Below are 25070 nucleotides of genomic sequence, written 5' to 3'. Positions count from 1 at the left end.
GTGGGCGTGGAATGAGGGAGAGTTCCGGGAATCATGACGCAGGCGGAAGTTACCGGAGGTTCTTATTTCTTATCCCGCAACGACGAAATAAATAAATATGAAAGAAGAGGCTTCCGAGTCTTTAGAAACTTGTACTTTCTGCTTAATAGCAAATGGCGCAGACGAAGAAGCGACGATCCTGAAGAAGGTAAGCTAAAAGCTGTCACGATGGAAAGAAGTTTTGTTCATTATTATATTTGGCAGTTTTATCTACTTGGATTATTGCGACTTCGGGCCTACAAATGTTTTAGACCGTCCGAAGAAATATCACGGAATCGTGTTAATAGTTAAAGAAGAACCACAACATGTTATTTTGTGGTCGGTGTGTAATTAAACACAAATAAACCAAGTTTTTTTAAGATGGGAAATAGCACACATATTGATCACCTAGTTGTAATTATATTTTCATCTGAACACAATTTTACCTTTTTATATGAATAAACTATTTAAAACAATAGGTCATTTCCTTGTGGTGCCTTCACGTGCTGTAGCAAGCTAACGTTCTATTTTAAGATCTATTTCTCATATTTCTTTCCTGACAGAATAAAGAGCTGGTGGTCTTTAAAGACATTTACCCTGCTGCCCCTCACCATTACCTGGTTGTGCCCATACAGCACCTAACGAGCTTCCACTCCCTGCAGAGGAGACACGTCGACCTCGGTCAGATTCTGGATAGATCTCGCAAATGCTGCTGCCGAGTTGAGTCGCCATGGCTACAGCTGCTATTATAACTGATTAGATTAACACTGGCTGCAATGCTGCACCCGCAGCTGCTGCACTGCACCTAATCCTGCATTCACTGAGTTACCACAGTTACCACAGTCACATCACACAGCGCCTCTGCTAGGTCATTTCCCTCAGCTGCTCCAGTTTAATGTTAAATATAACATATTCGATTTTACTGAGTGCAATTATGTCTCTTAACAGTTGAACGGATGGCTGAGATGGGGAAAGCTGTATTACACGACCAAGGGATCACTGATATGAGCGACATAAGGTAAAGTCGGGTAGTTGGCTACAGCTGTTGGTTTGATGCCCAGAAAAAGTGGGGGGGTTGATAGATTTTAAGAGTCTGTTCCTTCCCAGATGGATGTGTGTCGGTCACCTATTGATACTACAGCTATCTTTAAACATGCAGAAATGTAGATTTTAGAGGCCAAAGGTCGCCGGACTGCATGTCACGCAAAAGCTTTTAGCAACACACTGTTGCTAAATATTGGCTGTGTAGCTAATATTGTGTTAATGAGCCTGAAGCGTTAAAGAAAAACAGGTTTGCACCAGTCACACCACCACAAAAGCTTTTCCAAACATGGTTGAACTTAATATTGAAACGTAGATTATGAGCTGTTTGTTATGCAGCTGTTTTATTTTTCCTTTTTCTAAATTTTTTATATTGTCCTGATTGTTGTTCCTCCACACAGGCTGGGCTTCCACCAGCCTCCCTACACCTCGGTCGATCATCTCCATCTCCACGTTCTTGCCCCTGCCAGACAAATCTCACAGTACTCGGCCTTTAAGTTCATTCCAGAAAGTTACCGGTTTGTAACCGTGAGTGCTGAATACCACTTGGTCATTCATTCCATTTTGTACCCATGCTGAAGCGAGTGCTCTCCTCTTTGCAGGTAGAACGTCTGTTAAGACATCTGAAGCAAAAGCCTCCAGGGGCTCCACGTTCGGCCGGCTGCCTGGACTGCTAAAAACACCTGACGTCGTGCAAAAATGTGCACAACAGTGACAACCTCGCAGTCATGACAACCAGAAAATCACGTTTCCTCATATTGAGTTGTATGAAATGTATGAAGATTGTTTTGTTCCGTCATAATTGCATACAATTGTGTGTGCCAATATATATGTACGGTAGATCTAAAACCTTTTTGTTAATTTAAATCATAATAAATATGTGAATTTTACATTTAAAATGTGCAACGCTGTTTACAGATGAAGCGATGTGATACCGAACATTTCTAAACCCTGATTGGAATGAGGATAAACTTTAGGATAAACATACCGTAAATACTGTATGTGTGTAGTGCTTGTCTTTATATAGGGTCTCTCTAAATACTCTAATTTTGGCAACATTCCAAAGGCATGCAGATTGGATTGTTTACTTGAATGGCGGATAAAACCTGTTAATCCATTATTTTAAATTAAAATTTTAGAATCTGCGCCTGTATTTACCCCCAATCGATCGTGGATCGATGCGCTCGGTCAGCGATTGGTTGTCCTTCGTCCCGTCACGCCCTGGTCTGCATTGATTTTGCCGGTTTCGGCTGATAAATAACCAAAGCCAACAACACCAATGGCGACTCAGGACGCTTCTGAGGACGATGACTGTCCGTTCTGTCAAATAGCGAGTAAACAGACGGACACAGAAATCCTGTTTAGTGTAAGTGTCGCCCGTTCTTCCTGCCGCAGTATTATTGTTGTTTCATCATTTCCGTCCACAGGATCACGAGCTGCTGTGTTTTCGTGACGTCAAACCCGGCGCCGCGCATCATTTGCTGGTGGTAACCAGGACGCACATCGACAGCTGCAGGATGCTGCAGACGCAACACGTCCCTCTGGGTGAGCAACACGGGCACAGCCGTGCGTGTGAAAGCACCGGAAGCACCTGAGACCCTCCACAGAGGACGGTGTCACCGAGGTTTTCCGCCTCATAAATCTTTGTTACAACCCACAGCTGCGCCACACAAAAGCCCCCAAGCTGAGTCTCAATGTCTGACGTCACCAGGTTTCTTTCTTTCCTTCTTTTATTTCGTCAGTGGAGCGGATGGTGGAAGTAGGGAGGAGCATTCTGGAGAAGAATAAAGTCCACAACGACGAGGACGTCAGGTGACTCAGTCTGGTTTTGATGACATCATTTGTTATAATTGCATTGATTGTTAATTAAAACTGTTTGTTAAACCCACCCAGGATGGGGTTTCACATACCTCCATTCACGTCCGTTCCTCACCTCCACCTCCACGTTCTCTCTCCAGCCAGTAAGATGAACATGAAGTCGCAGCTTCGTTATGGCCCTCAGTCTCACTGGTTCATCACAGTGAGTGACGCCTTCATTTTGGAGCTGTTCTCAGGCTTTTATTCGTGCATAAATATGGTTTCATCGCAGTTCTGATGCTAACAGGTGTTTTCTGCTCTGCTTGCAGGTCAGCAAAGTGCTCTCTCAGCTAAAGACAAGTGGGAAAGTCAAATGAAGCAATGAAGAGTCATCTATCAATGTTGGAAGTATCCTTTATTTATTGAGATGGGCTGTGAATTCTGTCCAATGTGTACCATGGAAATAAAACACGACTTCATGTTTCATCTTTTTCACACAAGAGATGACTTTTGACTTGTATAAATGTTCAAAAGACTCCGATGCCAGTGCTTAGGTAGAAGAATGTCTGCAGCAGTTGGTATTTAAAGTATCCCAATGACATTATTGATCGTGGTTTATCCCGCTCACACCACTGCGAGGTTGAGGCATGGAAGACTGGTTTCCCCAAAACTATGACATCACACTGGAGAACCTGTCGCACAGCATTCACGTACAACCTGTTTATACAGTAACACAACCTTTGCTTCCTCAGATAACAGAGAGGGTTCCTGTAAAACGTGTTTCTGCTGAGAGGAGGAATAGAGGAATATTTAATTCCTGCGGTGGCTTTTCTACCCGGATCCTCCTGAAGAGGACGCAATATGCATACATTACACACGCCCGATCCTCTCGCAAATAAACAAGTCATGTAAAAACAAACCAAAAAATGTATATTTTAGCAATGACACCGAAAAGTCACTACGGATAGAGGAATATGCATGCAAGCCTGGAACTGCAGTTAAAGCCTGGACATCTCACAGTTGCCCAGTTCCAGTTTTCCGCTCATAGCAGACACTGAACTATGCAAAGCTAATGGTCGCTGTTTACTAACTGCCATGTTTACGTTATTTTGTAAATGTATAGATTAAAAAGGAGAGCATTCCTCTGCACATTTTTCTGTAGTTTTGCTGGGATTGTCACATTGTTGACGTCACCGCCACGCACCGCGAGCGGCTGCGTAGCCCCGCCCCCTGCCGTCAACAACTGGAATCCAGCTATTTGTATTTTCGTCTGTTAGCATTGCTAGCCTGCTAACGATGATTCATTGCGTTCTCAACAAACAACCGCACGGACACGGATCCACATTTTCTCGTCTCTTCGTGCCGAAGCTACACTCCATCCGCAGTCTGTGCCGATGTGCGGTCAGCATCAGCTAAAAGGCCGACGAGAGCGGAGAGAACGCAGCGCATACCGTCCTTTAGCCACCAGCGAATCCAGCTAACACCGTAGCTGGCTCGCTGACAGCTGCCTCGGTTAGCTACATGCCTTGGAATTGTACCCTAGCTAAGAATTAATCCCCGGAATGATGACTTGCCTCTGACACTGGTGAGTAGAATTCGCGTATTTTCGACTTCGTAGTAGCCGGCCAGTATATATATATAACTTGTGTTGGCTCGTCTTTCCGAGCTAACTACCTGGCTAATCTGCCTGACTGAGGTAGCATCTGTGCAGAGCCACGCCTGGGCTATTTAAATTAACATTTGCCGCTGTTGGCATCGTCATATATTGAGGGTGTAAGTCGTCGTCGTCGCTTTGCAATTATCTTTTCTATAGCAATGCTCAGTGAACCGACCATTGTGAATTGCAGACGGATCTAAGGCCCGGTTGGTTGTCAGATTTTAAAAAGGAGAAAGAGTCTCTAACTGGGTGTCACTTGACCACCGCCGAGGAGAAGTGGAGAAGCTGCCCGTCGACTCACAGATGCACCCCGGGTTTGACCTGCAAGAGCTGCCATTATGATGCCCGTAAGTAACAGCTCCTCTTTGTCTGGCATGAAAGATTTAAAATTGCATGCCCCTTTTACTCTGTCAAGATAATAATAATTGCATCCGTTGTTCACCTCAGGGATCATCTGAGATCACAGCATGGAAATGTAACGATGCCTTTCGGCTTTTTTGCCTTGTGCGTTGTGAAAACAACCCTAATATCTTGCAGAGAAAATAAGATTTATTTGATACACTATGCATTGCGGGCTTTAGTCTGCAGTTGTATTCAGTGTTTTTGTCCATGTAGCTATTTGAGATGTTCTTTGTTGGGACCTCTTTTGTTGTCTTTGGTGAAGAGAAAGATGGATTATTAAGTTACTGCAGCCTGTGGACCTTTAGGAAGGACAGCAGGAACTCTGAAGCAGGATAAGTTTACAGTACGTGCAGTGAGGTGTCCTCATCACGTGGGACGGCTTCTTTCTTTGCAAGTTTTCCATTAAACAAGTAACTTTTTAAATCCAGCTCTACACATGTGAACTTTCAGAAGTACCCCCCGTACCGCCACAGTAGTAACTCTGCTGCATCTGGATCCTCGGTGAATGTTTGCACCCTGTTTGCACCCTGTTTTTACCCCATGGCACCGACAGGCGATCAGCCTCAAAGACCAAGTGGGGCAGATATGTGCTCATGCAGCCAAGTCTCGCGTGATCCCAGCAGCCAATGAGGCCTCGGCAGATCTGTGTGGCTGCGTCAACCAACGTTCTGTTGTTAAGGGTAACTACGGAACCCAGTAGATCTGTCCTGTGGTATTTGTATCACTTCCAGGATTCGGACAGTTTATTAAGTTTACCCTTCTACCACAGCTTAGATGTTAAAAGTTATAACTGTGACTTCTGGATAGTCTCACAAAATTGGCAGTTTTGATTTATTTGGTGGGCCATATCTTTTGAACACTATCAGATAATCTAGGTATGAGTAGAATCTAATAAGAGCACCTGGTTTCACCTGTTTTCTGAAAGATTCATTCTTTTTTTTTAGATCTGTATGCGTAGAGGATTTTTACAATAATTTCCCATCTTCTACAGTCCTGATAATTATATGGCCTGTGTAACCGGTGGAAACATCGTGTCCTGTTTTCCTCCATGTGGTTCAGTGCTATTTAGGCCAGATGGGTAGACATTTGGCATCATTTTCCAGTGTGCAATGTATAAATTTGGCAAATTTTCAGGAACTGTGTGGCAGCCATCAAATGTCCCTGTGAATTCATGTTTTGGATTTAGCCATTTAGGCTAATTGCTTGCATGTTGGTGCAGATTATGAACTGAAATAATTCCTAAAACTGATTATAGTGCGTGTTTACCCCTGTTCACACTTGTGCTCTGATACTGAGTTGCTTTGTCGCTGTATTAATCTAAGTAGACAAGTCTGAGCGGTGATTTCACCTCTGTTTTATTGCACCGAGCCTCTTAAATCATTCGTGTGAAGTCTTTTCAGTCCAAAAGCCGTCTCTAGGGAATAATTTCTGCTGAAATCACTGTGTGTAGATCTCTGAGGAAAAGACTGACAGGGTTTGTGAGAGAAAATGATGGATTGAGTCAGCCTGTTGGAGATCAGGCCAGCCAAGCATCACTTTATCTTTCTCAGGTATTGAATACGTAATGCTGCTCCCTCCAGTTGATTCCTAATTGATGCCGTACACACGGTGCAGGACTTGAGGCTTTGACACGATCTCGCCGTAACTCGGTTCAGGCTGTTATTAGCAGGACTCCTCGGTGTGACAGCTCCTGGCACAGCTTCTGTTTCCAATAGAAGGATTTGTCTGCACTCCCCCCATCACTCTGAGATGTCTGCTCTCTCTTTGGCCGTCTCTCCCTCCCTCTCTTTCATCCTGACTCCAACTGCCCCCTCCTCGCCTGCATTACACAAACGGCAAGTGTCTTTTTTTATCCCAAGTCTCATCGGCTGCTCTGCTGCGATGCACGCGCCACCCGTGCTTCCAGCCGTCGCTTAGGGACCCCATAACAGTTAGCTCGGACTTCCGAACAGGCAGCAGCGGCATGATGAAGAAGTTTGTCACTATAGTGTTGCGTGGCCTTGTCAGCCTCTCCAAGGAGAGCCCTATTTGGGCGAAGGAACACCATCGCCCTGTAAAGAAGGATACCAGAAAGAAGCGGAGGGCAGCCAAACGAGCCAAGGCTATGGGCAGACGCAGCTTAGTGAGGGCGGTTGGTATTTCTCCACTAGTCCATCTTTTGGCTGACTGTTGTCTGCGCTGTTTCTGTCCTGTTGTACAGTCACATGATCAGCAGGTTTGGTTTACAGGCTCCACCGGCCTCTCTGGAGTGGATTCTGCACGTCGGTCTGTAAATGATCCTTTTACAACTGTTGCAAGGTTGATGACCGTGGACAGTACCCCAATATTCCAGTGCATCTGCACCCGCCTTTGTCCTTTTCTGCAGCTGTTATCAGATTGTAATGATCTTTAAAGCGTCTCCATTTTAGTCAAAAGGCAGTTTGAATTCTTCCCTGTTATATTTGCGTGGAGACGGTCCCAGAAGCAGGTATAATGGGAGCTTTTCCATTCAGTGGGTTGATTCATGGTGCAGAGGTTTCCAAGCATAAGTGACCACTGCTGCAGAAAATGTCAATGACAGAATGAGTCACGTTGGCTCGGAGAACCTCCCAAAGCCATAATCATCTATAGATAGCTCAGTGACACATATTGCAGTGGGGGATACTTATTATTATTCTTTGAGATTTATTTGATTCCTGGATCATGGATAACTTTATGCTGAGTAGGAGAATTTGACACTTTGTTCCAAAATGTAATAGAATTTGCTTTGCTTTGCTTTAGGCTATCTGGAAGGTTATCCTCTCTGTAATTCTGGGTTCACACAGTAAAGAATTCTGAACAGATAAAGAAATAAATGAGTGCTTGTAATAACACAGATTTCCCTTTTTAAGTATTTATGAGAACTTGCACGTGCACCAAAACCCTTTTAGTCAGTTAAAGGCATTAATTCTGTTCTTTCCTCACTCTAAAGAACGGTAAGAGATAAAGCTTTAACGATTGTCTGAGTAACTAACTGCAAGCACAGTTGTGATTTTCCAATGTCTGGCGTATTAACCAGGAAGACACCCCTCAACCCCACCCCACCCCCCACCCCGTGATCCTTTGTGCTATAACATTTATTAAAATTCTTCCTGCCAATACTGTAACATCTGATCTGGGTTCTTGCTTCCAGCCTCTTTCTGCCACCGCACCAGTTGGGAAGTGGTGTCAGCTACAAGATTAAACGTTCATTTTGGTCTTTATATTTGGATTTCGCACACAGTTATTGTTGCAGGCTGTGTGTGGATTGATTCGACCCTCGGTGAAAACTATCTGATGACAACGTGGAGGTGCGATCTCTGCTGTGCACGTGGAAGAATGTCGATGCTTATATTCCAGGGACTTGACTCCAAACCATTACTCTGCTGTTTGCCTCCAACATCACGGCAGCTTCTAATCGCAGTAAACAGGTGCAGCGGGCACGGAAACAGACGACAGGAAACTGTGGAGTCAGCACACACTTTGTTTGACCTAGGAGTTACTGTGGGACAATTACAGCCACCACCAGTTCCGTTATTTCCCTCCCTGCAGAACATTGTTCTATGGTTTTCTTCAGCAGCGTGTGCTGTAACAAGATGGGGCTGTTTCCCCTTCAGCCCTCCTGACTCTATTCTTCTTGCTCAGATGATATTGACGGTGTACCTCAGTGATGGGGAACAGGCTGTGACTGAGGTGCCCATCACCCCCGAGACAACATGCCGGGACGTCGTCGAGTTCTGCAAAGAGCCCGGCGAAAGCGGCTGCCACCTGGCCGAGGTGTGGCGAGGCAACGGTAAGAGTTGGGCGAAACGGCAGCTTTGTGGCTCAGAGAGGTGACGTGCCGCTACGGTCCACTGCACTGTCACAGCAGATCCCCCCCCCCCCTCCGTCCCAGCGAATGGCTTCCATCACAGATGTGCTGACCTGTCAGCATTTTTTGCTGAGGGGCCACTCCCTTGTCCAAAACAACATCCCAGACCGGGCAGGGCTGTGTTAACCCATATCACACACACCCACTGGGCTGGGGCTTGATACTGTGGCCATCTGCCCCCAAAATGTCTCTGTCTTTCATTCCATCTGTTTTTCTTTTTGAATGCCATCATTGAAAATGTCCCCGTTTCTATAAAAATGAGTACTTGATTGTTGACAGATTCGTAGTAACGAGACTTAAAACGGAGCATTTAGACCTTTTTACACTCATCTTAATGATCTTTATACAGATTGAAACGCTTCCTCCAAGTTGCTGTGACTAAGGTCCTAGGAACTAATCACCACCCCCCCTCCATCTTGCCCATTACTGTCTCTTTAGAACGAGCGATCCCCTTTGAGCACATGATGTATGAACATCTGCAGAAATGGGGCCCTCGCAAACAGGAAGTCAAGTTCTTCCTCCGACACGAAGACTCTCCAACAGAAAGCAGCGATCAAGGTACACTATCACTTTCTCCTTTCCCCTCACGCAGCCTGGGGGTTGGAGTGGAGGGTCCTCAGGACGCGGCGCCTGTCCTCGGGACGCGGCGCCTGTCCTCGGGACGCGGCGCCTGTCCTCGGGACGCGGCGCCAGTCCTCGGGACGCGGCTCCTGTCCTCGGGACGCGGCGCCTGTCCTCGGGACGCGGCGCCTGTCCTCGGGACGCGGCGCCTGTCCTCGGGACGCGGCGCCTGTCCTCTGGACGCGGCTCCTGTCCTCGGGACGCGGCGCCTGTCCTCGGGACGCGGCTCCTGTCCTCGGGACGCGGCGCCTGTCCTCGGGACGCGGCGCCTGTCCTCGGGACGCGGCTCCTGTCCTGCCTGCCTGACTTATGCTGTCGTCACTGTTCTCACTCTAGTCGTGTTTTTCTGTGTCTTTTCTCCTTCCAATCACACAGTTTGAATGACAAAGATGCAACACCAGAGACCAAAGTTTGTTAGAATCAGACACGGGTTATTCTTGATTATTGGATTTCACATATATTAACTTATTTTATTAATTCTTTTATTAATTCTTTTAAATTTCCCTTCGGAGTCTTGCCAAAGAAGCAAAGGAAGAAGATGTAATGTCTGCTTAAAAGAGCTGAAAAGAGCTGATTAATCTGGTTGGGCACAGAAAAGGAAGAGGATTTTACCACTCTAAGAAACCCTCTTAGAAAGACGAGCACATTTTATTTTTATTTAGCTTTTCCCTGTGAACTTTTAAAACATTTATTTCCTGGCCTCAGACAGCCAGCAGTTTTTCTGGCTACTTAAATCCAAGTGTCGTGTGCAATCACATCAGCGGACCTTTCAAACCATTTCCCCACAATGGTTGCAGTCTCTGACTCTGCATTTGTGCTCACACGTGCGCTCTCGTGCGCGCCTGTGTCGCTGCCCTGCCGATGTCTGTGACAGCGCCTGTTTGTGTTTTGCAGGGAGTCAGCAGTCTCAGGATCAGACCAGTCGCAGGAGTGGAAACACTGGAGAGAAACACAATGAAAATGGGGTGAGACTAAAGAATATATGTAACACGGCTGTAACCTGACAGAATTCAAACCTAACACTCCCAATAAAGCGTCCCAATATCTTGATATTGTCTGTGAAGCAAACAAGCGTCAGAGTTGGCTCTCTTTTCTGTGTCTACAAAACAAATCATCCACAGCCACACAAGTCAAAATTCTCTTTCGACTGATTTATGATAGCTGCAAAAAGGCATTGAGAGGTGTCGGACTTGTTTAGAACTGTTTTAACAGGAAAGAACAGTGCACACATTGTACCCCCGCTTGTCCTTCAGTCCAACTCTGGAATGTAGCTTAAACCCAGTAACATGTGGACGCAGCAGAATCTGGAGCTGGTTTATTCAGGGTAACATCGCAGGTGCAGCTTCGACATCTCCAGCGTTGCTTGAATTTCCCTTTCATGTGAGGCCGTTATGGGTCACGCTGGGCTCTGCCTTTAGGAACCGTCTGTGCGAGGGGACTTTACGGCTCGGATAAGAGCAGCCTCTGGCGCGTCGTTCTCTCTCTCTCTGACCATCTGTCCTAGATTTCACAATGGGAAAGTGCAGCATTCAAGAAATTGTAGCTAATGACACCTTTAGGGTGGAGGAATGAATTGAGCAGTTCCAGGGGAAAGATTTTAGCACAAGAGCACCTAGAAGCAGTTTCTTTTATTAAAGTTTCCAACCTTTGACTGTTTTTGTAGAGGTTATCATTAGGTAACATATTTCTGGGGCTGCAGAAACCAGTATATAGACAGTAGCGGTGACTGGTGGTGGATAACCTCCAGAGCGCCATGGCTCATTTGTGTTACTGTTTCTTTCTAATATGTGATTTAAAAGATTATTTCCGTTATTCTGCAGAATGATATAACAGGTACTAAGAGGATCATTACGGCGGCTTTTGCACAGACTGATGCCAATACCCCAGAGACTTTCTCTCCACTAAGCAGGGCTGATCATCCTCTGAGAGGGACGCTGCCTTATAAGCTGTTTTTAACAAAGTGCTTTTGGTGCAGTACTGAGTGAGCCGGGCCGTTGGTAACCACAGGAGCCGGAGCGCTGGGAGCTCCAGACCAATCTGGCATCTGCTTTGTTTTAAGTCGATCCTTCTGCTCCAGTCCAGTGCATCAGTCCTGAATGATGGGATACTCAATAAAAAACATTTATAAAATTGCCGACGCTGTATTGAGTGATGCCTTCAGACTTGAAGTAATGTTTCATATACTCTTGAAACCAGTGGTAGGTCAATGGTAACAGCTGCATTTCTCTCTGAGCTGGGTATAAATCTGCAGTTATTGGAGGGAGTAATCTTGTCTCAGTAGGACGTGAGCCTTCATCAGCGAGACTGCGGCTTCGCTCTCGTCCTTTCTCTCTGCTCAGTGGGGTGTTTCTCCGACTCCCTGCTCATCACTGTCTGAGGCTTTATGAGTCTGTTCGTCCCTCGGGTGAATTGCCACTGATGCAGAGTTGCCCAAGTGCATTTGAGCGTGTCTGTATTTGTGCTCGTGACTCCCCCCTCTCTTTGTCTCTCCCAGTCTCTTCCTCAGTTTGGTCACATCACATTCCCATTGCTTTTGAGTTATTCCTTACATCCTTTTATTCAAACCTTCAGCAGATTTGCAGAGTTGCAACGTCAGCATCTCTGCAGGGATAAGACTTGATGTGCTTCCCTCCTTTCATATCATAAGTCTCAAAATTTCTTCTTAATTTTTTTTCACACGTGAGTCAAACCAGTTCACAAGCTACTTTTATCCTGTATTTAAGTTCACTTTTATCTTGTGTCTATTTTGTGTAGGAATAGTCAGGGTCATATCAGTCCACACTAATCTGCATGTATGGGAGCTCTGCCGCCCCCGTCTGGCCATGAGGGCAATTACATAATGACTGTGAACTTGACGCCTACATACAATAGTCTCAGTGTGTTCAGTGAATCTGGCTCTTGCTGCCAGAGTTCCCAAAATCTCCTACTTTCCATCTCATCTGTTGGTTTTCATGGTTCTTATCTGGCGTGAGCTGTGACCAGTTCTATTTCACTTCCAGGGCTTGTCTGTTATAGGATGAAATTAAAAACGAAGTAAACACTTCACAAAACATTATTTCAATAAATTTACACAAAAATACACAGCCTTTTTTTAAAGGCTTTAAAATCCAGTCCCTCTGTCAATGATTTGTGCTTCCCTCCCTCCCCTTGGTAACTCTATTTTGACCATATCCATGTGTGTGATTAGGTTGGAAATCAACGTGTGGAACTCACTCTTTCTGAGCTGCAAGAGATGGCCACACGACAGCAGCAGCAAATTGAGGCTCAACAGCAGATGCTTGTTGCAAAGGTAACGCCATCTTTTCAATCCTGAGACATTTATTCAGGTTTTGTCCTAAAATTAACCAGTTTTTGTCTGATATTTTTCAAATGATTTTCTGAGCTTTATTGGTGCAATATTTTTCCAGATGCCACTACAATTTTAAGTGCCTCTCACCACCTTTCTATGCTCACAAATGTGCACCGTAATGCTGTAAAATACATTATTGTCAATTTTATTCTTTCGGTGGAAAGGTGACACGGCTCCTTCCATTAAGGACATTCAGACGTCACCAGTAAATTAAAAGAATCCAACACAACGTCGTCGTCGGGTAGATGTGGCAAACACTTCGACTACACATGTCACGACTGACCCAACAATAATAGTTATATGCTTCACTGCCGTTTCTCTCTGCCAACAACTTGCCTGCACGGTCTGTACGTCAATATCCGTATTATTTTTGAGCAGGGGTTTTCTTTGTGTTTTTCCTGTATTATCTGTTGAAATTTTTTTCAAGGTTTTCTACTTAAGCTGCTCTAGTTATGACACAATGTCAGTAATTCACCATCTTTATAAATTATTCATGCGTAAACTTTTAACCCCTTTCAGATGCTCAGATGGTTATTTTTGTCTCAAAAGAGAAATACTTGTGGGGTGAATAAGATCATCTGTGGCTTTTCAACACACTAAGCCAAACTGCCTTGTTCCTGATGTGCTGATCAGTCATGCTGGCTGAAAGTCGTCATCGACCCACTGATTAAAAAGAACCGCATCCTGTCTTTATTGTGGCGTCTGAAAAGTAGGCTCCCCTAGGAGCCCTGCAGCCATTTGCAAACCTGGGCCCCTGTCATTTCCTATTTTAAGACTTTAACTGGAGCAGTTCTCAGCCGGGTAGAGAGATAATGTCTTCTGACCCTAATGTCTTGACACAGCACAGTGGATGCATACAGTAGAAAGATTTAGCCCAGTTTCAGCCTCGCCTGGATATTGCAGGTTCTAGGCTGGGCTGGTGTCTTCATTCGTGTGGTCTAATTTCATATCTTTTCCTCTCTTTCTCTTCAGGAGCAACGTTTGCGTTACCTGAAACAGCAGGAGCGGCGTCAGCAGACGACTGTCTCTGAGAGTGAGAAGCTGCAGAGGCTGAAGGACCGTGTGGAGAGCCAGGAGTCAAAGCTCAAGAAGATTCGAGCCATGAGAGGCCAAGTGGACTACAGCAAAGTCATCAACGGCAACCTGTGTAAGTGTTCTTAAAAAGAATAGCCATTCAGCCAGCTTTTACAATAAACTGGAACATTCATTGTAACAGGTTCATTGTCTTTTTAATGATTTCTCCATTTCTGATGTCCAGCAGCAGAGATTGAGCAGGTGAGCCGGCTGTTCCAAGAGAAGCAGGCCGAGCTTCAGTCTGCCGTGCTGAGGGTGGAGCAGCTCAGTGTGCAGCTGGAGGATCTGCGGAGGGGAAAGGTCAACGGCAACCAGAACACACTCGGTGGGCAAGTAACTGGTGCTGCAGCCATAGAGCTCCGGAAACTCTACCAGGAGCTCCAGGTAAACGACATTCAGGGCAGATGAAAAGCCTCGATTTCAGGATGTTGCCGTGTTCATTGTTACAGTGAATCTTCACACCTCCACTCTCATTTTCTACAGATCCGGAACAAGTTGAACCATGAGCAAAACAGCAAGCTGCAGCAGCAGAAGGAGCTCCTTAACAAACGCAACATGGAGGTGACGCTCATGGACAAACGCATCAGCGAGCTGAGGGAGCGCCTGTACAAGAAAAAAGCTGAGGCACGTCAAAAAGAGAACCTCCCTGTAAGACTAAGACCACAAAATGCACAACTCCATAAGACTCTGTCAAAATGTGTTTCTTATTTCCAAAATGGTGAAAAGATGGTCAGTATAAAATAAAAAGCAAAAAAAAAAAAATATCTTGAATGATTTTTATGCTTGTGAAATGACCTTTTAGTTCTAAATATTCAAATATACATTTGAAACTTTTCTTACAGCTGAATAGAGCCAACGGTCCACCTTCTCCACAGCCGGCTCCAAGCACTCTGGGCCGTGTGGCCGCGGTGGGACCGTACATTCAAGTGCCCGCACCTGGCCAACAGGAAGGGGGCTACAACATCCCCCCTGAGCCCCTGAAGCCTCAGACTCTGGGTGTGAATAACCAGGCCAACCACGGTCGCTCCAAGTCAGGTTTGTAGGAGCTAAGACGTTAAACTGGCAGCGAGTCCTGCCAATAACAAATAAAGTGGAACACGGATGATACCGAGTGACTTTAGAATCACCAAGGACAAAGCGTTCACCACTAAAGAAGAGTTCAAACATTTACAGCTGAGACCGTTTTAGGGTGTGATTTCTCTTACATCACCACATATTTAACACAGCTTGCATGAAAACGTGACTGTTCTCCCTCCCTACCTGACTTCTTGCTTATTTCTCTGCCCTGCTTGATTACTTTGAGTTTCTTTTCCTCCCTCCCGAACCTTCTCTTCTCTTTTTTGTGTGGTTTACGCTGTGATTCCTCTCCTCTCTCTTCTCTCTCATGTATCTGTTCTGGTCCTTCTTTGTCATGTCTTTCTTTCCCCTGGGTATTGGGTTGGGGGGCGCAATTCTCCCTGGGGCAGACGGTGTGCGAAAGCCTTCTGGCCCTTGGAAGGTGTCTGATTTAGACATCGTTGTGGACCCGGTACCCCCGCCACTTCCAGATTCGCACCCCGGCAGCGTAGCCTCCACAGGCTCTGACAGCGTGTCCTGTGAGTGCACGCCGCTGCATAAGCAGAAGGAGGCACTTCCTGAACCTTCTCCCTGAACTGAACATCAGGATCTTCAGCATACGCTGGACCTTTTCCTCCATCCAAGATCAGGATGATTTTAATATCATCATCAGTTCAATTGGCCAAGAATTGGAATCCCACCTGGAGGTTTCTACATTCGATATTGACGGTGTTTTTACTCAAACGGTAACAAAGTAGTGTTGTTACATCTAAACATTTGGCTGCCATTTAAAGGGCGCTGTTGTCCATCATAAACCCAGGTTTTCTCTTGAAACAGTGTGCTGATGATACTCCCTCCCTTCTGAGAAGGTTCAATGAGTCAAGTGCAAAAGAAAAATTCAAAAGATTTTGGCTTGATTCTAATTTCATAACATCCCCCAGCATGCCTCACCTTAACCATCACCACAGTTGTAGGAGTCACTTTGTAGATGTGAAACACCTGACGTGCACAAGGAAATTAACCTCTACACGCAGTGCTCACGAGTGAAACCTTGAGTGACCTTAGATGAGATGTAAACAAAGCACAGATTCAACTTTTGGCCGAATCTTTACCGCCCTGTGCTGGCCGTCATCAGTTTGATACAACCAGCTGCTCCTTTATGTAAAGTTCTTCAGACGTTTATAGGAAGTGCAAATACGTCTGTTTCATGTGCTGACCGCAGCGGTAACCCACGAGTTAGACCTGTCAGATGTATAGAAGAACCACCCATTATTATCATTGATGTGAAGGGCATGTTCAGGATTTTTGGCCTATTGATCAGCAGGAACGTGAGTCATTTAGGTAGTTTGTTTTTAGGGTTGTTCTGTAAAGCTGTAAAACATGCAGAGATCCAAATGACTGGAAGATTAACGAATGGTTCCTTATAAAGTCTGATTAATAGGAGATACTTGGAAAATCCTGAACCTTTCACTTTGGTCCAAATGGTACAGTTACAGTTTAACTAGTCTAGAAACCAAAGTCCCATCGAACAGGCCATCAAAGAAATAACATGTAAACAAGAAAACACACTCACAGAGCGCAGACTTCTGCCAGGCAGCTCCTTGGCTTTGACATTTGGAAGATCATACGTCAAAGTTATGGAATCCATAACATCAAAATGTATCTTGTTTTTTTCTGGTCTGCATGTTATTTCTTTGATGTCCTCGTCAATGGGAATAATCTGATTCACATATTTATGAATTGATTCAAAAGAAATGTGTACCATTTAGACCTGTTTGTGGGAGGGGGGTCATGTTGTCACCACATTGAGATGGAATATCTCCTCAACCGTTTCTAACCGTTCTGTTCTTTTCTCTATTGTAGCAAACTTACTGTGTTCTCTTTGCGCCTTAGCCAACGACACAGGTTGGCCTGCTGCAGGCAAGCCCAACACAGGCTTAAAGCCTCCTGAAAGACGAGGCTCAGGGACGGACACCCAGGGCAAGAGTCCCCCCTCAGGCTCCCCTGTCACTCCAAGTTCTGAAAAGGTTAGCTTGATGGCGCTTGTGTCAGGTGTATTTATTTTTTGAAACGTGCTTTTGTTTTTTAATTGATTGCTTTTCCTGATTCTTCGCAGGTGCTAGATTCCAAATTGGCTGTGTCCTCTCCAGCCATATCCAAGCCTCAACCACCGCCCTACGGCTCCCACCTCATTTCCATGAACTCCGCCAGCTCCCTGGAACGCCGCAAGGATGCTCCTCCACCTCCGAGGCCGCTCCCAAACCCGCCAGCTTCCGCGTGGCCACGTGTCCCACCCTCCACCGGCTCGTCCTCCCAGCAAATACAGCAACGAATCTCAGTGCCGCCGAGCCCCACCTTCCAACCTAACGCCCCCTTTTTCCCCCCTGGGGCGAGTGAACGACTCGACCCTCCACCCGCTGTGGCGGTGCGGCCCTTCATTCCCGACAGAGGATCGCGGCCTCAGTCACCTCGAAAAGGCCCCCCTACCATGAACTCCAGCTCCATCTATCACATGTACCTCCAGCAGGCAGCACCAAAGAACCAGCCACTGAAGCCAGCGCTCAAAGCAGGTGGGTGCTGGAAACGCTTGAGTCCTGTTTAGTTTGGGGGGGGTATAGCTGTGGATGGTGTTTAGGTATTACACTTCATGTCCCCTAATTAAACCAAGCTCTCTTTCTCTGTAGTATATGGAAAGCCTGTTCTCTCCTCAAGCTCGACACCGCCCTCTCCCCTGCCTTTTGTTCAAGCGGGAGGCGCATTTCCTTTGCTCCAGGGCCCACCCGGCGGTGAGGATACTCTGGATGGAGAAGCTGACGATCAGGAGTGCTTCCAGTATGCAGAGCCTTCAGCGCCCCCTCCCAGCGTGGAGAATATTCCACGACCACTCAGCCCCACCAAACTTACGCCCATGGTGCACTCCCCGCTGCGCTACCAAAGCGATGCTGATCTTGAAGTACTCCGTAAAAAGTTGGCGAACGCCCCGAGACCACTCAAGAAGCGTAGCTCAATCACAGAACCGGAGGGTCCCAATGGCCCCAACATCCAGAAACTACTATACCAGCGATTCAACACTCTTGCAGGAGGCATTGAGGGAAATGGAGTCGGTGGATCAGGGGGTAGCGGTGGGCCAGGAACCGGAACACCATTTTATCAGCCCACAAATCCTCCCGCGTATCTCGGAAGCGACTCCACGTCCGATACGGACAACGGCAACCTCTCCGCAGAAACACTACCGCCACCACCAGGAGTGGAGGAGGAGGGCCGCGAGGCTCCGTCTCCATCTACTGACGCCAACGACAACGAGCCCCTGCCTTCGCCCCCGGATGTGCTGGGCAGTCCTGCTGAAGCCGAGGGGCCGGAAGATGACGACAACAACAATATCATTGGGGGTGGCGAGGCTTTGCTGCCCAGCCCTGTACCTGAAGTCAGCACGCCAGAGGAGAGCAGCCCAGTGGTCTCACACGCTCTGGTGACAGACGCACCTGTTAGCTTGGCTTAAGCTTTTTGAATGATCCACATTGTAACTCTTATTCTCTCTATTGTTACAGGAGAAGCGTACAAATTTAAAGAAGCCAAACTCTGACCGCACTGGCCACAGTTTCAGAGTGAAGTTCAACCCTCTGGCTCTCCTGCTGGACGCCTCTCTGGAGGGAGAGTTTGACCTGGTCCAGAGAATCATTTATGAGGTATGTTATGGACATTTCTGTTTAGTTACTGTCTGTGGATGTTTGACGACTGATTTTTACTGTTGTTCTGCCCAGGTGGACAATCCCAGCACTCCCAATGATGAGGGCATTACACCCCTACATAATGCAGTGTGCGCAGGACATCACCACATTGTCAAATTCCTGCTGGACTTTGGTGTAAATGTAAACGCAGCAGACAGCGATGGATGGTGAGAAAAGGATGGAAATCTGATGTTGCTCCAGCTTTGTTTGCATGTGTGCCTCATTTATGTGGCGTGTTTGAACAGGACTCCGCTTCATTGTGCCGCCTCCTGCAACAGCGTCCACCTCTGCAAGCTGCTGGTGGAATCAGGCGCCGCCATCTTTGCCAGCACGATTAGCGATGTCGAGACTGCGGCAGATAAATGTGAAGAAATGGAAGAGGGCTACATCCAGTGTTCCCAGTTTCTCTACGGTAAGAATCAGTCAACCACCTAGAACGTTGCATTTGTTTATACTGTAGCAAAACCAGCACATGAGGTGGAAGATGCAAACGTTCTGTCATGCAGGTGTACAAGAGAAGTTGGGTGTAATGAACAAGGGGACAGTGTACACGCTGTGGGATTACAAAGCTCAGAATCCAGATGAGCTGTCCTTTAGCGAGGGTGACGCCATCACCATTCTACGACGTCAGGATGACAGCGAGACAGAGTGGTGGTGGGCACAACTAGAAGACAAAGAGGGCTTTGTGCCCAGGAACCTACTGGGGGTAAACTTTAATTTATATTTATTGGAAAATGCACTAATATGTATTATTCATGTTTGACAATGTTGTGCAAGTCCGGCTTCGGCCACACGAGGGAGACAGAGATTGCTTAAATTTTAAATTTGTATTTGATGGGGCTTGTTTGAAGTGATAAGAAAGAAATATACTAAATGATTCCACCAACATTTGAACATGAACATTTCAAAATAGTTATGCTAAGTCTTTCCTCTCGTTGATTGTTTGCAGCTCTATCCAAGGATCAAGCCTCGTCAGCGTTCACTAGCATAGTATCGAATTTCGCTGACCTCTGGCGCACAGCTGGACTATCCTGAAAAACCTAAGAGCAGAGAACAAAGGAGCCTGGCGCTCTTCTCCCTGTGGCCATATCCTCAGTCCCGACTCGTACTTTTCACAAAATGCTTGATGTGAAGCAGTGGGCATCAAACTGTTTGGCACCTCAGTTTAGATCAGGACACAGAAACACACACGCACTCCAGATGTGAAAATCTCTTCGGTCACTCCTTCCTTCCTCCCGTGACACCCACACATTGCAACTTTTGTCCTCTCATCATTGCCCTGCTTTGATTTGACCCTGACCCGATGTCAGCTTTGTATCAGGCGTCCACTTGAATAAACACACCTTTATCGCAGTATTTCCAGCAGTTCTCTGATATGGTTCCACTGGTTTGGTTGGCACTGATATTTTTGGAAAATCATCTCTAATGGTAAAATTTGCTGATTTATGTCAGTGACGTGTTGAGTTATAATACATGACCTATTTTTGTGTGTGTATGTGTATTTCCCCCTTTAACAAAATGCAGTAAATTGTATTTTATTATCGCAGTCATCAAAGCACCAAAGATGAGTTTTATTGGATTATAACAGTTTTAATTCTATTACTGGTTAATACTTTGCAGAGGCAGGAGATAACCAGTTGAATTACTTTTAGAAATATAGATCTATTGATTAATAATCACAATAAATATGAAATGAGAAAATAGGACATCATCTTAATACATCCAACATATTACATAAAGCCCAATGCATATCATCTGTTTAATATTTTTTATCTATCCTTTTTTTTTTTAATCCATTGTCATCTGTGCAAAATGTTGATGCAGAGCTACTGTAGACTGCCCACCAGTTCTATGTGAGACTTCAGACAATAAACCATGATCTCCGTGTATCAGAGTTTGTATTCTTTGGCAGAACAAGTCAGCCGCTTCAGCGCTGCAGTGGGCATTGTCATGGAAACGGCTAACGGGCAGTATTTTTGCCATGTCAGGAAATTTTTTGCTAAGTTGAGCGGCATTGTTGCTGCAGCATGTGCTCGGCGTCACGTTTTCGATCCTGTGTGAGGTATCGGCGAAGATGTTTAAATAGCTTTTAATTTGATCCTAAAGCGGGTAATAAACAGAGATGTCAGTTCTTAGGCCTGTGATTATGCCTGTTTTGCCATGTCATTTAATTATTGACTATAATTGACAAGTAGCCAGGAAGCAGTGTTTCACACAAAAGAAAACCCAAATGGTGAAAATCATCCACAAAATCATAAAAGCTGTTTACAAGCTAATTTTAATTTCCAGGTCGTCGGTACCAGGGTTCAAGTGTCTATTTGTGTGAAAATCTCAGGATCAGCATGGTGCTGCTGCACTGAACTTATAAATTTACATTGATTTAAGCTCCTAAATTACAATGAGTGTTAGCCATAGAGAAATTGATCAATGAGGAAGCCTTTACTGTGTCTGAAATGTAAATGTTTGGATTGGATGGACATTAACAAATTAACTTCAGACAATCGTGATTACGGCCTTTACCTGCAGCTCTTCCCTTTCTGGTGTCCGAGATGTTCTGGATTTTCAGTGACTGAGCATGAATTGAGAAGTGCTTAGTGATGTCTGGGCTTTGTTGAGACGTATCCTGTACATACAGTGAGGAGATGTGTCGTATATGTGTTTGCTGGATGGACCTCTGGGCTCTGCATAAAGGCTGTACTTACACATGCAACTCTGTAAATGTCAACAATAAAAACAGAAAGTCTGGCATGAAAAAAGTCTTCTGTGAAATACAATGTATAGAGAAAAAATAGTACTGAGTCTTATTGGGAAGAAAGAATTGGACTAAATTATGGATAAAAGATGGTAAGGAGTAAAAATAGCGCCTGTAGAGGAGCTTATGCTAGATAGGACTAATGCATATGTGTTTAATAAAACATATTTCAATTATTAAAATCCACTCAGTTGCCTCCAGTGATAAATTTAAAGTGCTGAGGAGAAAGATGATATCACGATATTGCACGTCTCTGGATATTTAAAATGACATTTTTCTTACCCCATTTACCGAGAAGACCTATCAACCAAAACTCAGCTCTTTTTAAAGAGTTTAATAAAACGTTGATTTTTAAACTCCACCACGACCACCCACGCTGGACCTGAGCATCTCCCACAGCACCTGGACATTAAACCTTTAGCCTTTCGCAGTCACATGAGTCAGTAAAGAGATGGAAAGTTCAGCGTAGGTCCAAATGGCATGACCGGATTAATGTTGGATTGGCTCATCCACAGGTTTAACAAGATCTTTTTTTCTGCTGGCACGCACATCGTACAGAAGTGGGAGTGCTCTGAGGTCAGGGGTTGACACAGTTCCCAGAGTTTATGATGGGTAAGTTAACTTTGGATGACTCAAAGACACCAGCCACACCAAAACATTCCATTGGAGCTTCACTTCCATTCCATCACTTGTAAGGTGAGGAACTGGTTTTGCTGCATTGAGATGAGAGCTGTGGTTTCCTCACAGGTCCGGTCCTCCTCAGGTAAATGTGTCCACTAAATGTGTTGACTGTGTACACATCTTTAAATATATTCATTTCTTTTTATAGGACATATTTGTCTTGCATACACTGAAAACGCTGTGGGTAATCCCCGAGTGATTGAATGTTTTCAACTACACAGTCACTAGATGGAGACAGTATACAGACTTTGGATTGTAGCAGACTGTTTTCAAAAACATCTTTACTAAAAGATTATTCAGCAGCAAATTTCCCAACTCAGAAAAAGCTGACCAATATTTGTTTTTCTCTTTAAAGTGCACAAGCAAATTTAGACAGACTGACCAGTGTCTGGATTCCTTATATCTTGTGTTCGCGACAATAGCAAAATAACTTTAGAATTATATCGGGATTCGACAGAAATAACCTATTCCAACTCAAACACTTGCTTCGGAAACGCTCCTAAATGTCGCTTTAACAATGGCAAAGGCATTTAAAAATAAATATGCGCCGACGAAATGTATTGACACATCTTACTACAACTCCCAGAAAGCACCAGGCGAATACAGCGCCGCGCATGCGCATTAAGTTGTCGAGTAAAACCAATGACATCACAACACCCCGCACCACTCTATGGATTGAGCTTCGTGCCGTCTGGACCCTGTTTTTTCTGCTGCTTTACTTTTTTCCGCTTACACGATGGACTCGTGGACACGCTTCAAAACGGAACAGTTGACCGTGGCTAGGTAAGAAAAGTACCGTTGGAACAAAATGACTCGCCGTTGCAGCTAAAAACCCCCGTACCGGGCCGCTTTGGCTGTACAGTATTGCAGTGACCTCCGTACCGGTGGCTCGTCCGTCCGGAGCCGTCGTGCGCGCTAACTGCGTCGCCTTGTAATCGTTTCGCGTCCCTCGCCGAGTTCTTCCGAGTCCTGGTCGACGATCAGCGACTTGACAACCGTCGGCAGGCCTGACGGGGAAAGCATTTGCATTCGTTTTACAACTATGTGTGTATAAATATCTCTTGCTGTGCTGACCTGTCCACGGAACCAGGGGCCTTTTCGGTCAAAGCCCGGTGCCGTTTAAGTCCCGAGGAGGGTTACCCCCCCCCCCCAAAAAAGACTGTAAAAGTTGAAAAGTAATCTCCCTGAGTAGAAAATATGCCGTGTCTGTAGTTTTTTCACCCTTCTGGGGTTCTTTACACAAAGAAGAAAAATGGTTGGAGAGGTGGTCAGAGCAGTGCTGTTAATGTATAAAACAGACATTTAGAATAAATTGGTTATTGCAGAGTCGAGGGGAGTTTGGAGACGATTATTAGGAAGCATATGGCCACAACTGCATTAGGACCTCCAAAAAAAATAGGAGGTAAAAATAAGTTTGCCTAAACTGTTTAGATTTCTAAATCATTGTATGATATAACACCATTTTTAATGTATTTTTTCGTATAACATGAGGACTGGTGTCCTGGATAAGCTGCTGTATCGTTGCATTGCAGACTTCCACTTTCCTTTAAAAAGGGTCATTCTCTGCAGCTGCAGACATCTGATACTTCACCTGTTTTGAGTTAATATTTTCTCTTGACACACTTTCGTTGCTTTGCTGGGATGTGGAATCGCTCGCTTGTGAACCCCGTCAAGCTGCACTTCAATCCCGCTGCAGAGGAATGGAGCTTATGTGAACAGGCGCTCTGCTGGTAGGCTTCCACCCAGTTAGGCGCTTATCAGAAAGGCTTGCATTCCCGAGAATTAAAACGCTCTAAATCATGGAGGGGCTTGTGTGTGCTTGTATGGGCCGCAGCCTTGTGAGAGGGCTTACGGCCGCGGTGCGAGCTGCAGACGTGTTTTCACTGTAAACATGGGAGAAGCCTGACGTGATGTACCGTGCTGTTATTTGGTCCACGGCTCCAACAGGGAGTTAGCTGTTCGCAGCTCAGTCTGGACAGGCCCTGACATTTGGATCGCGTGTCTTGGTTTTATGAATATTCGCACGTCGCTTTTGATGATTCGTCTTTGTTGCGGCTGTTTTTGTTTTTTTCCAGGCCTTTTACGAGCACCTTGGGCATCAGTGCTGTTCCGTCCTCCAATGTTGGTCTTTGCTTCGTAGTTGTAATCAACTTAATTTGGTTTCCTAATCAGAAACCCTTTGTCAGCTGTGATTATTGCTGTGTATTGATCTTATAGTTCTTGTTTACCATAAAAGAGCGAACCAAAGACTTCCCTGGTGCAGGCAGATCAGCAAACACAAACCATATCTGCCCCAGAAGCTTTGTGCACGGTTGGATGCAAAATCCGTTTCAGCTTCATACCGTTGCCGTTTCAAGACAAGCATCGCCTGTGGCTGCGCCGGCGATCACCTTGACATCTTGGCAATGATTACTTGTTGATCTTTCACACCCTCTTCCTGTTCTAGCAGATCTAAGGACTATGTGATGCCAAAAGCCCAACAAAAGGTGTCTTCAGTGAGACATTTCGCAGTGAATCACCAATATTCGGTCCTATTTGAGGGGCGCTGGACACGTTCGTCGGTGGAGATTCTAAATTGGGCTGTGATAATTGGCATGTGGCCGGTTATAGCCAGCAGAACACAACTGCCTTTTGTGGTAATGAACGAGTTAATTGATACAACAATGTCTAACAGCCCTCGTCTCCAATCCAGATGTCTTGTCATTTTCTATCTTTGGTCACATTCTGGATCTGAGCCAACTGAAAGTATTCAGCTGGCCAATTTGGACCGGGCTGGGTGCCAAATTTGTTGCACGAAAGTATGCGTCTCACAGGGGAATACGTCTAATTTAGGCTCCCATCTATGGGCTTGATAGCGGCAGGAATGGAGGCACATCCGTCTCTGGAGTACTGGAGGCCAGAACTGACAGTTGGGAGTCTCGGAGACTTGCCAGTGGGAAGCAACGTAGGCGTCCCGGCAGGACAGCAGCGAAGCGAGCTTGCTTATGGACAGTGTGACTCACTATTTGGTCAAGGACATGGTACCA

At 45.6% G+C, this 25070-nt stretch overlaps 4 protein-coding genes across 8 annotated transcripts in view; all 4 read left to right on the top strand.

The window, feature by feature from the left end:
• Positions 1 to 14: 14 nt before the first annotated feature.
• LOC101070225 (histidine triad nucleotide-binding protein 3-like) lies at positions 15 to 2048 on the top strand. Its single transcript, XM_029849423.1, has 5 exons — positions 15 to 187; positions 582 to 699; positions 967 to 1036; positions 1461 to 1587; positions 1662 to 2048. Exons 1-5 carry the CDS (start codon positions 98 to 100, stop codon positions 1734 to 1736), a joined length of 480 nt encoding a protein of 159 aa, XP_029705283.1. The 5' UTR covers positions 15 to 97; the 3' UTR covers positions 1737 to 2048.
• ppp1r13bb (protein phosphatase 1, regulatory subunit 13Bb) lies at positions 1792 to 21359 on the top strand. Of its 4 annotated transcripts, none has more exons than XM_029849421.1 (23): positions 1792 to 1833; positions 2487 to 2604; positions 2802 to 2871; positions 3018 to 3079; positions 3186 to 4441; positions 4704 to 4860; positions 8558 to 8705; positions 9222 to 9341; positions 10299 to 10369; positions 12592 to 12693; positions 13726 to 13900; positions 14015 to 14211; positions 14311 to 14475; positions 14670 to 14862; positions 15294 to 15422; positions 16777 to 16910; positions 17000 to 17453; positions 17568 to 18352; positions 18432 to 18569; positions 18645 to 18778; positions 18857 to 19023; positions 19118 to 19317; positions 19561 to 21359. In XM_029849421.1, exons 6-23 carry the CDS (start codon positions 4852 to 4854, stop codon positions 19600 to 19602), a joined length of 3363 nt encoding a protein of 1120 aa, XP_029705281.1. In that variant the 5' UTR covers positions 1792 to 1833; positions 2487 to 2604; positions 2802 to 2871; positions 3018 to 3079; positions 3186 to 4441; positions 4704 to 4851; the 3' UTR covers positions 19603 to 21359. The 4 variants fall into 4 exon arrangements, with proteins under 4 accessions (XP_029705281.1, XP_029705282.1, XP_029705279.1 ...); XM_029849422.1 differs by having other exon boundaries at positions 14012 to 14211; positions 14311 to 14451; XM_029849419.1 differs by having other exon boundaries at positions 14012 to 14211.
• On the top strand, positions 2339 to 3233 carry LOC101069999 (histidine triad nucleotide-binding protein 3-like). The gene is made up of 5 exons (XM_003971714.3): positions 2339 to 2425; positions 2487 to 2604; positions 2802 to 2871; positions 2953 to 3079; positions 3186 to 3233. The coding sequence occupies exons 1-5, from the start codon at positions 2339 to 2341 to the stop codon at positions 3231 to 3233; spliced, it is 450 nt and encodes a 149-aa protein (XP_003971763.1).
• Positions 21360 to 22674: 1315 nt separating the features above from the next.
• LOC101069770 (disheveled-associated activator of morphogenesis 1) overlaps positions 22675 to 25070 on the top strand; it is a 34192-nt gene continuing 31796 nt past the window's right edge. For both annotated transcript variants that reach the window (XM_011612073.2, XM_003971713.3), the window contains exon 1: positions 22675 to 22827. The gene's annotated coding sequence lies outside the window, so the exon portion shown is untranslated. The remainder of the gene's footprint in view (positions 22828 to 25070) is intronic.

Source organism: Takifugu rubripes, chromosome 16, assembly GCF_901000725.2.
Source record: "Takifugu rubripes chromosome 16, fTakRub1.2, whole genome shotgun sequence".
In the NCBI taxonomy this organism is placed as follows: domain Eukaryota; kingdom Metazoa; phylum Chordata; class Actinopteri; order Tetraodontiformes; family Tetraodontidae; genus Takifugu; species Takifugu rubripes.
Note: the sequence above shows the minus strand (reverse complement) of the source record. Positions and strands in the feature narration are given on the sequence as shown.

What these genes read in the sequence shown, in the direction of transcription:
- LOC101070225 (XM_029849423.1), top strand. Translation starts at nt 98, where the DNA reads ATGAAAGAAGAGGCTTCCGAGTCTTTAGAAACTTGTACTTTCTGCTTA. An exon ending in AAGCGACGATCCTGAAGAAG is followed by an intron (nt 188 to 581) that starts GTAAGCTAAAAG and finishes CTTTCCTGACAG; the next exon opens with AATAAAGAGCTGGTGGTCTT. An exon ending in AAAGTTACCGGTTTGTAACC is followed by an intron (nt 1,588 to 1,661) that starts GTGAGTGCTGAA and finishes TCCTCTTTGCAG; the next exon opens with GTAGAACGTCTGTTAAGACA.
- LOC101069999 (XM_003971714.3), top strand. Translation starts at nt 2,339, where the DNA reads ATGGCGACTCAGGACGCTTCTGAGGACGATGACTGTCCGTTCTGTCAA. An exon ending in GACGCAACACGTCCCTCTGG is followed by an intron (nt 2,605 to 2,801) that starts GTGAGCAACACG and finishes TTATTTCGTCAG; the next exon opens with TGGAGCGGATGGTGGAAGTA. An exon ending in AGTCTCACTGGTTCATCACA is followed by an intron (nt 3,080 to 3,185) that starts GTGAGTGACGCC and finishes CTCTGCTTGCAG; the next exon opens with GTCAGCAAAGTGCTCTCTCA.
- ppp1r13bb (XM_029849419.1), top strand. An exon ending in CGAGGTGTGGCGAGGCAACG is followed by an intron (nt 8,706 to 9,221) that starts GTAAGAGTTGGG and finishes CTGTCTCTTTAG; the next exon opens with AACGAGCGATCCCCTTTGAG. An exon ending in TCCAGAGAATCATTTATGAG is followed by an intron (nt 18,570 to 18,644) that starts GTATGTTATGGA and finishes TGTTCTGCCCAG; the next exon opens with GTGGACAATCCCAGCACTCC.